Source organism: Sorex fumeus, unplaced genomic scaffold (genome assembly GCF_029834395.1).
Source record: "Sorex fumeus unplaced genomic scaffold, SorFum_2.1 ptg000039l, whole genome shotgun sequence".
Taxonomy (NCBI): domain Eukaryota; kingdom Metazoa; phylum Chordata; class Mammalia; order Eulipotyphla; family Soricidae; genus Sorex; species Sorex fumeus.
In genome coordinates, this window is record NW_026606096.1 from 19,133,336 (window position 1) to 19,148,355 (window position 15,020).

At 36.2% G+C, this 15,020-nt stretch overlaps 1 protein-coding gene across 4 annotated transcripts in view; it reads left to right on the top strand.

Annotated features, from left to right (window-relative positions):
• Positions 1 to 15,020, top strand: part of FSTL5 (follistatin like 5) — a 755,502-nt gene that overhangs the window by 539,555 nt on the left and 200,927 nt on the right. For all 4 annotated transcript variants that reach the window (XM_056119058.1, XM_056119060.1, XM_056119059.1 and 1 more), the window contains exon 8: positions 2,935 to 3,055. In XM_056119058.1, the coding sequence (XP_055975033.1) occupies positions 2,935 to 3,055 (121 nt within the window). The remainder of the gene's footprint in view (positions 1 to 2,934; positions 3,056 to 15,020) is intronic.

Here is a 15,020-nt window from a genome sequence, read left to right on the forward strand (position 1 = left end):
CTAAGCTATATAATACCTCACATATTCTAATTTTGCAAAGAGAGTTTTAACTTAAAGGGACTTTATAGTATAAAGTAGAGTATAATATAGTATATTACACAGGTAATAAGACTTTTTAAATTAAAATTCTCAAGTTTGGGTGAAGGAATCTTGATTATAGTGGAGAAGGACTGTTTCCTGAGCAACTGTAACAATGTGCAGAATCGTTTTTTTATTCCAGGTTTTAAAGATGGTTTAAAAGGAATGTTTTATAATATGATTTTAAAATTCTCTCTATTCTTGATTTATATAAATAAAAACATAATTACAAATTTCATATATATCCTGAGATTAATGATTTGTTATTATTCACGTATTGTGAAGGAATTCGTGGTCTTCATGGTTTATTCTAATTGTGAAGTGTCTGTTTTATGTCCATATTCCATGTTTTTAAAATTCTCTCTAGGCTTGATTTATATAAATAAAAACATTTTAATTACAAATTTTGTATATATCCTGAGATTAATGATTTGTTATTTTTCACATATAGTGAAGGAATTCATGGTCTTCATGGTTTATTCCAATTGTGAAAAGTCTGTTATATGTCCATATTCTGTGTGTTTTTATAGCTTATGCACACTGAATAGTTTACTGTTACATTTCAGGTCATTAGTAATCTCTTTCTCAAAGAATTTTAACTTTAATTATTCAGAACTGATATTTTCTGAACTTGATTTCCTATATGTCAACTGACTCGATATACACCTGAGGCCGATTTGGTGTTTGGCATTTTTGTTCTGTGTGCTGATTTTGTTTGTTTGATCTGTTAACAGCAGCTCACGGTAATGCATGTCATTTTATCACTCTTTTGTTTAATTTTTGTTAGTTTGTTTTGGGAGCTTCAGCTGGCAGTGTTCAGGGCATAATCCTGACTCTGAGCCCAGTGATCACTCTTGAGTGACAGGTTTCAGGGAAACTTTTGGGGTTCCAGGTATATAACCCATGAATGCCCTGTGCAAGGCAAGCTGTCTACTGGCTTTACTATAACTTGGGTCCCCTTATAAATCATTTTTATTACATAAAAATTATGTTCTCTGTCTTAAGCTTCAGATTTTCTGCTACTGTGCACATCATGAAGCATTTCCTCAAATTCTATGGAAGTTCGCTTCTGAATCTGCAAAATTATGTTGCAACTAATCTCATATAATGTGATGTTGAAGATCTTTATTTGGTTTGCTATTAAGGCATTATCATCATTCAGCTAAATAACGTGATGATCATAGTGCATTTCACTATTGCTTTTACCCCTCTTCTTTATCTTCCTCCTTAAAATTAAAGAATTTTTGTCCCCTTCACCTTTATAAATTTCTCTTTTTTTCTTAACTAATACAGTATATTTAGAACCAAACTCAATAGATCCATAGTATATTTCCTGATTGCAATTAGTATGGAGCATTACTTAAAAACTATTTTTACCAACAATGTACATGATATGAGCTTAGTAGAGCCTGAAACATATAAAGTAAACCTTTCAAATACTATTTGATCATTAATAAATCGTAGATTGCTCGAGCGGGCCCAGTAACGTCTCCATTGGAGACTTTGATGTTACTGTGTCTGGCATATCGAATACTCTCGGTAGCTTGCCGGGCTCTCCGAGAGGGGCGGAGGAATCGAACTCGGGTCGGCCATGTTGGCCGCTTGTAAGGCGAACGCCCTACCCGCTGTGCTATCGCTCTTATCTTAAGGATTCAAAAGAAAAAATCAAATTCAGGATAGAATTTTTTGAAAAAATTATGTTTATACTGTTACAGCTTAGAAAATGAAGGTATATAATAAAATAATTCAGTAGATATAGGCTTGCAAACATAAGATGATGGCAGTGTTGACAAATGTATTAAATCACAATAAACAAATTTTAATCATAATATTGATATTAGAAATTTTTAAAAATTCACCAAGTAAAAAATATATTGCATAACCTTACACTTATGAGCCACACTATTCATTTGCATGTTAATATAAATATTAAAAATAACAAATTCATAATTAAAAAACATAAGTACTATAAATTCTTAAAAAGTAAGTCTAACTAGTTACCAAATTTATGACAGAAAAAAACACTTTTACAAAAAATAAGGGTTACACTAGTGGTATCTGGTAGATCCCACAGGGCACTCCTGGCAATACTAAAATAGGCGATAGAGACCAAAAGCTTCAGTACTGGGTTCTGGGGCTGCAGTGCTAGGGACCACTAGAGACACACCCAGTGGTACTCAGTGACCTTCAAGTCCTAATGGTGGTGCTATGGAGACGAATGCAAGCCAAGAAGCATCAAATGCAGTCCATGGTACTTTGAGCCTTGTCCTGACTTGGGAAAGGAAATGGGGAAAAGCTTTAACATTTTCAGTATTAAATATTTAAAATTTACCAATAATATGTTCAGGAGAGTGAGTGCAAGAGCACCCATATATTTATCCTTACCCATTTGCTGTAGATAAAGGAAAAGTATATATTTTTGAGTTTCATTTGAAGTTTTATTGTCTTTTGACTTAAGCCTTAGGAAATCTCTTCTTTCCTTGTTCCTAATTGCATTCATTTTCTCTCACTATATTTCTAGTCTCCTTTATTCTAACCTGCCAGTGTACTTGACATACCAGTGACCTTTGCATATGTTTTGGACATTCTGTCTGGATGTTCTTCTTGTTCTTTTTAAATAAAATTTTTAAATGAAATAAATACTAAAAACTAGACTTACAGTGAGATTGTACTTATAAAACAGCATGTCTTGAGAGAATGGCAATTTCAGATCTTCTGAATTCTTAAGACTAACAATAATTTTGTATTTTAAAAGAAGCATTTTAGTCTATTTGATTCTGCATCACATCTTTAAAAATAAATAGCTAAACTATGTTTTTAAATACAGAAATTGTATGTTTCTTTATTTTTCTACAGGACTTTGGAGATGATGGGTCCTTATACATAACTAAAGTTACCACAACTCACATGGGCAATTATACTTGCTATGCAGAGGGCTATGAACATGTTTATCAGACTCACATCTTCCAAGTGAATGGTAAGAAAAATATAGTCTGGCTGTAAGTGCTTTTTGTTCTACTAACTATCACAATCAAATTGGGTGGCAAGGCTTTAACTTATTTTGTTGTTTGGGGACTTACTATAAGAAATAAAAATCTTTTTAACTGAAAAAAATAAAAAGAGTGTACAAGGGTCTAGAGAGGTAGTTCAGTGGGTAAGACACTTGTCTGAAGCTTGGTCATTCAGAGGTCTGTCCCCAGGACCTCATATGCATGCCCTGATATGACATCAGGAATGATCCCTGACTGCAGAGCCCAAGGAGAAGCCTGAACACTGCTAAGCGTTGCCCCCAAACAAAATAAAAATAGTGTCCAGGTAGATAAACACTGTAAATTTGATTACTTATCATACAATATACTAAACATAATATTAAAACATTTTAATTAAATTATATTCTTAGCTTTAGAATATAAATAATTAAGCACCTATTTACATTTTATTTTTTTATTGTTTTTCCTTTTTGGGTCACACCTGGCAATGCCCAGGGGTTACTTCTGGCTCTGCACTCAGGAATTACCCCTGGCGGTGCTCATGGGACAATGTGGGAAGCTGGAAATTGAACCCAGTTTGGCGGCGTGCAAGGCAAACACCCTACCCGCTGTGCTATTCCTGCAGCCCCTCTCTACATTTTAGAAAGAGGAAAATAGATGCACATTTATGAGCATGGGGAGTCTGTCAATCAGTAGAGCAGAAAAGATGCTACTCTGGCACCTAGTGTCGGGAAGTACCATACCTTCCTAGCAGTGTTTGAGGACCAACAGTTTTCATGAATTAGATGAGCTGTGGTCGGGAGGTCCAGGTGGTTCTCTGATTGAAACATGGGAAATGGGTCTGACAATAATAACCCCTGTGCTATCTCCCTGGCTTCCAACCTTTTTGATACAGACCTTTCTCTGTTATATGAGATGCTACCTAATTGTTATATTGATTTGTTGGTCCCTGACAACAAGTTATCATGAACATTTATTTTACAGTGTCTATTGACTATTTATAGTCTTTCCTAAAGTGTTTCATTTTCTTACTTTTTTGTTGAGTTCTGTAAGGACTTTATATATTTTGGATTTTAGCCATTTGTCAATTTAGGATATGCAAATATTTTCTCCCATTCAGTGGTCTTATTTTTGATTTCATAATAATTTACTTTGCTGTGGCAGCATTTTTTGTTTGAGGAATTTTTATATCTGATTTTTTTTTATAAGGAAGTTGACTCAGGAAAGTTATTGCTAAAATCAACAGCATGGAGTATGGTTTTGTTGTTGTTATTTTTCATGTAACCTATGATGTATTTTGTGGATTTGAGTCAAGTAGCTAAGTCTTTAACTCACTTTGTGTAACTATTGTGCATCATGTAAGAAAAAAAATTAGTTATATTATTTTGCATGTGGCTACAAATTTTCATACCATTTTTTAAAAGGACTTTCTTTCTTCAATTGTGTGCTTTTGACATGTGACATAAGTTTACTCTCCATGGAAGTAAGGATTTATTATCGGGTGCTCAGTTCTAGCTTTTTAGTCTGAGTTCTTTTATTCCAATACCACACTGTTTTGATTCCTATAGTTTTGTACTGCAGCGTTCAGGAATGTGGTGCCACTCATCATATTCTCAGCATTGCTTTTTTTTTGATGGGGGGTGGCATGGGGTGCACACATAGCTGGCCACACTCAGGGCTTCCTATAGGTTCTGCAATCAGGGATCACTCTCACAGAGACTCAAGGCAGCACATACGGTGTTCAGATTGACTCTAGGTCAGCTACATGCAAGGCAAGCCCCCTAACCATTTTACTATCTTTCTGCCCCCTCATGATTATTTCGACTATTCAGGGAGTATTATCCTTCTATAAACATTGTATTTGTTTACGCTTTTTTTTTAAAAGAACGATCTGAAATTTGATTGGAATTTTAATATATGGAATAGGATGCTCATTTTAAGCAAATTATTTAGTTCAATATCCAAAAAAGGTCATGTAATTTATAAAAAAAAGGCATTTGAAGAACTCCTTTTAAAATTTTTTGAAGAAATTGAAAAAGATTGGGAATAGATCATTATTGAAGATTTGATAGAGCTTTTTAGTCAAACTTATAGGGAATTGATTTTGTTTGGGAGGAGATATTTTATTGCTATTTCAGTTTATTTGACTAAAATTGACTTGTTTATTTTTAAAAACACCTTTTGATGAAATATTTGCATGGTGTATGATTCTAAATATTTGTCACTTTCTACTAACTTCTCTAATTTATTTGTAACAATAATTTCTTCTGACCCTTGGATTTCTGTGCTATTTGTTGTAATCTCACTTCTGCTTTTTTTTTTTTTTAACCTCTGTTTCTGTTTGATACTAGCTAGGGGATCATCAGTATACTTTATCATTTTGAAGAATTAGCTGTTAGTTTCATTGATCTATTATATTGTGTTCTTATTTAATTTTGTTCATTTATACATACTTTTACTCATTTAGTTCTACAGGATTTGCGTTTCTTTTGTTAATTTTCTATTTGTTCATATTCTAACTCCTAAAATATATGATCAGATTATTGTTATTGTTCGATTTTTTTTACCCCATCCTGTGATAAACCTACATTGCTATAGTTTTTTTAGTACTTTTAGTACTAATTTTTCTGTGCCTTATATATTCTGATAGGTCACTTATTTTTTTCTTCTTTTGGGTCCCACCCGCGTATTGCACAGGGGTTACTCCCAGCTCTGCACTCAGGAATTATTCCTGGTGGTGTTCAGGGGACCATATCGTTGGGATTCGAACTTGGGTTGGCCACATACAAGGCAAACACCCTACCAGTTGTGCTATCGCTCCAGCCCCAGGTCACATTTTTATCCCAATTTGTTTTTATATTTTTGAACTATTTTGGTTTGGAGCTCACACCCGGAAGTGCTCAGGGCCTATTCCTGGAAGTATAATCAGGGATCAGTCTTGGTGTTGCTCAGGGAACCATACGCAGTACGAGAGATTGAACCAGGTCAGCACATGCAGAGCAGGTGCCTTAATGTCTGCACCATCATTGCAGCACCATTGTACTCTCTCTTCTGTCTTCTCCAGCCCTCCAAAATTATTATTTAAGTATCTGTGGTTTTTTTTTGCTGCACAATAATTCTTTAGTAGTATGAAAGTCTTCAAATTAGTCTAAAAATGTTTGAATTTATTTTTTATGCAATCTGATCTGAAAATATTCTTGATATGATTCCATTCAACTAAGCCATATTAACAATGTGCCAAATTTTTGCTTAAAGGATAATACACTTTCTGCATTACTTTTTAAGTAGAGAGCCCAGGGAAGGTTTATTTATCCTAGTCTTTCCAACATCTCAGGTGAGAATAGTGTCTTCTTTCTGATTTTTTATCTGATAGACATACCAGATGATGAGGGAATAAAGTCCCTTTGTTGTATATTTTTTGTTTCAGTGTTTTTCATCTCTAAACATATTTGCTTTAGATGCTGTGATAGGTCTCCATAATATATGACAATATAAATGCTCTCATATATATCATTATGATTATTAAGTTCTGTAAATGTATCACCCATTATTTTTTTTTTCACTGAGGTCCGGAGGCAGCTATACGTAAGCTATCATCATTCAAGTGTATGACTTGAGCTTGAAAATTGCAATTGTGGGCCAGAGAGATAGTATAGCAGGTGAGATGCTTGCCTTATCTGTTGCTGACCAGGGTTGAACCCGGCACTCCATATGGTATCTTAAGCCATCCAGGAGTGATCTCTGATCAAAGAACCAGAAGTAAGTTCTGAACACAGTTGGTTTTGGTCCCCAAACAAAAAACTGCAAGTGTCCACAGTCACCTGTGCAAATGTGGAAGGTATGAGTGTAAGAGAAGGATCAAGGGTGTGTGTGTATGTGTGTGTGTGTGTGTGTGTGTGTGTGTAAAGCAGCCCCCAGGACATTGATGTTTACAGAGATGGGTGTGGCTGAGGACCCCCAGCTGGTGCAAGCTGAGAGCAAAGGAGGGCCAGAGCTACAAAAACTGTCCTCAGGAGCTAGCAAAGAGCACAGTAGGTATGGGAGGCTACTTGCTGATTGAACACTTTGCGGAGGACCTCTGTACTTTCTGAAGAGAAGTTTATCATGTTTTCCAGAATTCAGATGTAGAATGGGAAGACCTGTTTATTGGGAATATGCAGGCACTGTTATGGTTTCTTATCCAGCTTCACTATTTGCTAAGGGTAATAAGAGAATTTTTAGGGAACGTGACTTAAGGATTTGTTACGAAGGAGGTGTGATTCTCTCCCCATTTATATCCTGTTGTGTGTTCAAAAAGTGTGGGTACCTGAGGTGTGCATTCAGTAGCCATGTGTAGCCTCACCACCCCAGCTGGCTGCCGGCAAATGCATGAAGGAGGGAATGGTAACGGGAGTCAGGTTGATTGGTGATCAATTGCCCTTTTTTCCAATCTCTGTCCTGCTGTTTTTTTTTTCATTTCCCCAGCACACTTGTTCCAATCTCACTCTCTCCACAATTCCAGTCTCACACTCTTCCCCCATTCCAGTATATTAGTGCGCAGTCTCACTGCCTAAGTTATCTAGCCAATTCTTGGGAAGTTGGGGGTAGCAAATACACATAGGTGAGGGAATAATTAGCATTCCTTCTGAAGAAGTTTCCAGGACATAATCACTTCCTGGTAGGAGAACCACCCAAGGGCGAAATTCCATCTAAGATGTATTACTTTTTCCTTCCTTAAGCCAATATTCATTTAAATAGTCCTTTTAAATTTCCTTCTTAATAATATCTCCAGTCATTGTGTATAGATGCTGTCACTGTCATCCTGTTTGTAGATTTACTCTAGCAGGTGCCAGTAACGTCTCTATTCATCCCAGCCCTGAGATTTTAGCAGCCTCCCCTTATTCATCTTTCCCAATGATTGGAGGCTCTTTCCGTATCAGGGGAATGAGACCTGATATATTTACTGGTTTTGGCATATCAAATATGTTACGGGGAGCTTGCCAAGCTCTGCCTGTGCGGGCAGGATATTCTCGGTAGCTTGCCAGGCTCTCTGAGAAGTATAATTTGTTGCCTACTGTCTGAACTCCATCAAGTATGGTGTGGTAATTATGGAAAATGGGTAGGAAGTATATATAGATACAGTAAGACATATATTAAACTTAAAGGGTGTTTGTCCTGGGGACATCTTGCTATATATCCCAGACCACAGTCCTTAGACCAGGTTAATCTTTCATAACCCCAGCCCAGCAGAGTCTTTATTCAGTTACTTCCTTTTGGGTCATAGTAGAGTCAGCCCATGACCAAAATCTTAACTTACCTAAGTTTTATGTTGCTTGACTTGTCCCTTTTCAATGCCAGGGTAGCTTACAGCTTTTCCCTTTTTTGATGCCTAGGTAGTTTATGGCTTTCCCTGGGTCCATCCAAGTCCCTCACTGGGACTGTTCTTTTGGCATGCTAGGAACTAAGGACAACTGAGGTTTAAGTCAAGTAAATATGACAGATGCCCAGGTTTAAATATTATTTGGAGTCAATTAACTCCCAAGTAACAAAATCATAGCATCAACTGTCTTCCTGTGTCTATACATAAAGAACATTCCTCTAAAGTAAACTATGCAAACAACATAAAGGAAAGAGAAAAGCAATGTTTCACTTCAGAATTCAAAATCCAGAAGCCTCTGATAATCTTCCTTATAAATCACAAGTTCTGATTAGGGGAAATAGGTGGTTGACAGAGAAAGAAGAATACAAAGAAGAAGCTAAAGATAAATACTGAGGAAATGGGAGTGCTTCAGGAGCATTGTGATGGGTGTTACTCAAAACACCTAAACTCCTTGGAGAGGAGGAGAAAGGACAAGCCAATGTCATTCAACACTCTGTGGAATTTTTGTTTATTTGTTTGTTTTGCTTCTAGTCTGGTTTAAGTGTTGTTCCGATCAAGATCAAGCTGCTTTTTATACAGAACAACCCCAGCCTCCCTTGCATTCCAAGGCAAAGGTCTGGGCTTTGGAAATCTCTCCCAGCTTGTAGAGCATTGTTACTCCAAGGTGGAATCTCCCAAAGTCATCAATCTATCTATGGTGCGCTCATGGTGTTTGCTGTGAAAAGTATCAGTTCAGCATTTCAGGTTAGGGTATATGAGAGTAATCCAATATTTGGTATAGGTTTTTGCCATGGTCTAAAGAGGAGACAAGCACAAATCATCCGTATTGAGTCTTCTTGATCTCTTCATTGTTTATCTATTATTGCCAATTTCATTCGTGATTCATTTATATAAATTTCAAACATAGGGGTTTTGATGGTTTATAGATTAGTGAGTGATCTGTTGTCTATCTGCATCAGAATCACATGAAGAAATTAAAGTAGCAAATATAGAGCCCTGGGTACCACAAACACTTTGAAAATTTCATTCTAAATTTGTGTCATGACACCAAACCCAGGTAACTATGATGCTGATGAAGCATTAAAACCCTCCTAAGCGGCTATTCTCCAACTTTGCTGGTTCTTATTTGTCTGATTGAGGGATCTCACATGAAGAAATTATTTTCTAGCTTCTAGCTTCTAAATTCAAAAAGTAGTTTTAGAAGTTAAAATCTTGAGTCAAAATGCACTTAGAGTTCACAGGTGTTGCCCATAGTATCTATATGCACAGATGTGCAACTTTAAGAAAATACAGCTTCCCTATTTCTTCCTCTCCTGTGAATAAACTGCTGTCTTTTTAATTTCAGTTTTTCTGAATATGTAATATAGAACTAGAAGAATAATGAAATCTCACAAAGAACACTGGAGCGATAGCACAGCAGGTAGGGTGTTTGCCTTGCATGTGGCCAACATGGCCGACCTGAGTTTGATTCCTCCACTCCTCTGGGAGACCCTGGCAAGCTACCGAGAGTATCTCGCCTACATGGCAAAGCCTGGCAAACTACCCGTGGTGTATTGATATGCCAAACACAGTGACAAGTCTCACAATGTTATTGGGCCCACTCGAGCAAATCAATGAACAATGGGAGGACAGTGACAGTGAAGATAAATTCAATATTAGTAGTAATTGCCTATGTTGTGCTATAATCCTTGTCTTCATTAAAAACAAAGATGCCAAAATACACACTGAAAGGCAGTCCTTTCAATTTCTGCTAGCTACATTTAATCTGCTCAGAGCTTCTGTGTGTGTTTATATGCATTAGCAGGATTTGAAAATAGAAGTGATATTACCATGGTAAACATTGGTTGAGTTGCTTGACAGAGGAGAGAAAGAGAGAGAGAGAGAGAGAGAGAGAGAGAGAAACAGACAGAGACAGACAGACAGAGACAGAGAGATAGAGACAGAGACAGAGAGATAGAGACAGAACAGAGACAGAGATATAGAGAGCAAGCAAGCTGTGTTATAGCTGGAGAGTGATGTATGATAAGAGATGCAGTTTAAAGCATTCTAAATGTGATCTTTTTTGCTGATATAAATGAGTAAGTCAAGATAAAAATAGATTAAGAGAAAAAAGTGAAATTACAGTAATCAAGTCCTTAAAAAATTGATGTAATCTAGTATTTAAAAGGTCTTTGGGAGATGAATAGTTAACTTGTTGAAATGAAATTAAGAATACTGGGACAGATGTTCCAGGAAGGAATTGAGGAAATCCTCTTTTCATTGCTGGTATTTATTTAGAGAAATAGGGAATACCAATGACTCAAAATAAGGATTTTGTGAGATTTCTCATATTTTGAGAGGAGGAAAATGATTATTGTAAAATAATTTTTATAGAAAAGGAACGTAATAAAAATAGCAGTGATAGTGTGTTGAACAGATCTTTGCATTCTTTGTGGTACTAAATATAAGTGTATGTCCCTGAGATTGAAGTTTTTATAGGAAAAATGACTTTTGGATTTAAGAAGAATATTTAATTTTTCCAGGTGAGTAAGTCAGAGAGAGATAAGAATGAGGATTTAAGCAAGCTTACAGGAGAGGAATAAGAGTGATGATATTAAGTAAATACTAGTAAAGGAAATAAAAAAAGCTGTGTATAAATTATAAGTTGACTATGATTCCAGACTGCTTAGATAATACTAGAATGGGATACTACAGAGAAAGAAATGAAGTATCTTTGTTTGGAGTATTTTTAAGGAAGCTGCATTTTATATTTATAAGAAATACTTTGAATTATGTCATCTATACAAGAGGATGCATAGACCATTTAAATTTGAAAGTTCTTTAAGTAGGCCAGCTGTTCTTCTAAGTATAACTTGTCAGTTTTCCCTTAATGAAAAATGAAGAATGAAGCATAGATTAGTTCCTCAAATTCAACAATAATGGATTCAAAATTTGTTTTATAGTGTTTTTATTAATGAAGTAAATCTAATTCAAATATGTATAAGTAAATCTAATATAAATAATGAAGGAATATTTTCATTATTTATATCTAAATGAACAAGATAAAAAGTCAAATATATGTTGTATTACTCGAGCGGGCCCAGTAACGTCTCCATTGGAGACTTTGTTGTTACTGTGTCTGGCATATCGAATACTCTCGGTAGCTTGCCGGGCTCTCCGAGAGGGGCGGAGGAATCGAACTCGGGTCGGCCATGTTGGCCGCTTGTAAGGCAAACGCATATGTATTAGTAAGAGATGACCTTATACTGCAGAAAATGCTACCCAGAATAAGCTTTGAAGATTTACTTTTCTTAACTTTGATGAACACCCAGATGAGCTGATTTAAGAGAGCCCCTCCATAAAATCATCAATATCCGATGCTTCCCCTATTGTCCTTAACTCATAGTTTTCATTCACAATGTCATCATGTTTTCTAAATTGTAATGGACATTGCAGTCATAATCATTTTTCAAAAATAGAAAAGGAGATCACAAAGAAATATAGTTTCAGAGCATTTAGAGAGCACATTATTAAATGAACTTTAATAGAAATACCACCAATAACTTTCATTGATCCTCTTTAATGCATAGATTGTAGAGTATGTTTCTTTGACCTTGGTGTGGTTTCATCAACAACTACTAATCAGAGGGAAAGGAGAGTGGGAAACATTGAGGGCTGTGCGGTGTGGCTCCAGTGGGAGAGGACATGTGGATCTTACATATGTGAGGCCCTTGGTTCTATCTGTATCAACACATGGTTCTCAGCATCCCTTGGTATAGAGTGTACCTTCATTCCCACCACCACAAAAAAGAAAACAAATACATAGAAGTAACTAAGCATCTTTGTAACAATATGTCAAAATGTTTTGAAAACCTTGAACAGAATAATGACTTTACTATAAACAATTTGAAAATGATAAAAATTAGCTAGAAAAATCATACTTTGCTAAACAATTGCTTTTTTTTTTTGTATGATTGTGGGCCAAACCTGAGAGGTGCTCAGGGTTTACTCTTAACCCAATGCTCAGGGATCATTCCTGGTATATCACTAGTGGTGCCAGAAATCAAATATGAGTATGCTATGTGACTAGCAAAATCCAAACCCGCTTCATTATTTCTCTGGTCCTAAACAAATAATTAAAAAAAGATTTTTCTGTCCTTTTGACTGTAAACTATTTTATATTTAGCGTGACTTTAAATGTCTTTTTGTTATAAATAAGTATAGTAAACTTGAAATTATTCTGAATATTGTTATAGGCAGATAATCAAAGGACAGTTTGAAATGAACTGTGACATTTAGAAAAATGCATGAAAATGTAAGAAAATGCAAATAAGCTAGCAGTAGCACATTTATGGACCCAATAGATCTCTAAAACTAGTTTAATTCATTTTTATACTCAGCTACTTTACAGAAAAGGTTAAGAATATCTTTACAGAAGCAGAGCTTGCAGAGAACGTAAAATATTTATTTTAACAATTTGTCAATTAGTAATAAAAATAAAATATTTCATTGATCACTATAAAAAAATTCTCTGAAAATACCATGCTATTGAAATTTGTTAAAGAGTATTTGTGAAGTGCAAAGACTGTTTAAATATCCCTTGGTGCTAGTCAAATAAAAATCTATCAATAGCCCTGCTTCTTTTTAAACATGCAAAATTAGATTACTGAAATATGAGAAATGCTCTCTGTCCTTGTCGGAAGAAACACTGTGTATAAATCAAAGGCGCTTGACTCTACCAGTGGAATTCATTTCATGCTTTTCTTTTTCTTTGTATATAAAGCAAATTGTCTTTAGATATTCAGCTTATGAAACAAAATGTTTGAAATTTTAAGTGATGCAGTGTTTACTCTACCCTCTGGGCCTAAAGCCTGTCCAGATTCACAATAGATCCATATGCATGTCGTTATTTCTCTCTCATACATATTGCTTAAGCCCTTGCACTTAATATCAGGTGGACATTTTTTCCTACTCATGTAAGGTTTTCTGCAAATGATATCTGATTCCTTTGGATGCCTATATAGAATGCCATGATTTTTCTTGTTCAAAGTTTGGAAGCATTTGAAAAGAAACCAGAGCTAGACAGAGAGACATCAAAACAGTTTCTTCTTTAATACAAAGCTCTTTAGAGAAAATGGTTAAGACTGGGGCAATGGATTACTTCTTACACTGCAGCATTTAACTTCATTCAACTACTGCTACCTTCTCATATCACTAATTTGCAAGTGAGAATAAAACCTTTCGATGAAATGTAGAAAAGTAAAAAATTAGAGTTCTAATTACTGCTACTGGCTGCGGTCCTACTACCAGTTCATAAAGGATGAGAGAGAGAATCAGAGAGACAGAGAGGTGCAGAGACAGAGACAGAGAGATAAAACACAGAGACAGAAAGAGGCAGTAGAACCTCCTAAAGGGTCACTGAGACCAAATGATTTGATGTGTGGTACTAAACTGAGAGTACTGGCCATCTATTTTAAGTCTGAATTCTCAAGTGATACCCACATCTATAGCATTGGTAACCTGAGGTAGCATGCTCTGTTTGAATAAACCCTTCTGAGTTCTCATGACAGAACTGTCGAACTACTGCTTAAGCCATTTTATTCTTTAGAAAAAATAGGTAAAAAGAGAATATGTCATTTGCCCCTTCATTGTCTCCAGTTTTATTATCTTAATTTTTACTTGGAATTAAGCAGAAGACCTAGGGGTGATAGCAGCCATATCAGTTCTCAGCCTTCCCCTTCTGGAGACTGTTGATCACATTGATGGCTCACTTCATAATTCACTCAGACTTTTTTAGTGGATGTCCCCTGATAACTTGCTGTGACAGAAGCCTCTGCCACTCTTCCTAGGGCTCTCCATGACACATGAGCTCCATCAGCTGAACTAAAGGTAATTCAATGCCACCGGGGTCATCCCTCAGCCAATTAAGGACTTGTCTGTATGTTGTCACAAAGCTTCCACTCCTAGTAGGAAGATTCAGAAGAGCCATTTTGCATGATTCTTCAGAGGGTCCACACCAGAATGCAGCATATTTTGACCTATTAATGGTGATGACATGCTAATGGATGCACCCTAGCCTCTATTCCCTCCTTTCCTACTTTCTCTCCTCCCTTCCTTCTTTCTCTCTTCCCTCCCTCCCTCCCTTGCTTCCTTCCTTCCTTCCTTCCTTCCTTCCTTCCTTCCTTCCTTCCTTCCTTCCTTCCTTCTTTCTCTTCTCTTCTGCCAGTCTTATTTCTTTTTCTTGTAGTTTCCTGATATTTGAGTCTCTAAACCTTCATCTCTACCTTCCTCCAGTTTAGTCACCAGTTGTAATGGGTGCTGTGTTGGTGACAGTATCTTCACGCGTTCCTCAAATCTTGACTGCTGTGAATACAGACAGCAATATTCAGATCCAAAGCAGCATGCGTCTGTCAGGCAAGTCAGGCGAGGAGCTAGCAAGGTTCCCCTGTGAGTCTGGCTGAGCTGGAGTCGGGACGGTTGCCCACCACTGACTATTGAGTATCTTTATCATCTCACTCTCTCTCAAAAATCTTTAAAATATGGTAGAACAGTGCAGTAATTCATTAATTCCAAACTTGAAAATTTCCCTTCTGTTATTTTCCATGCTAAATTAT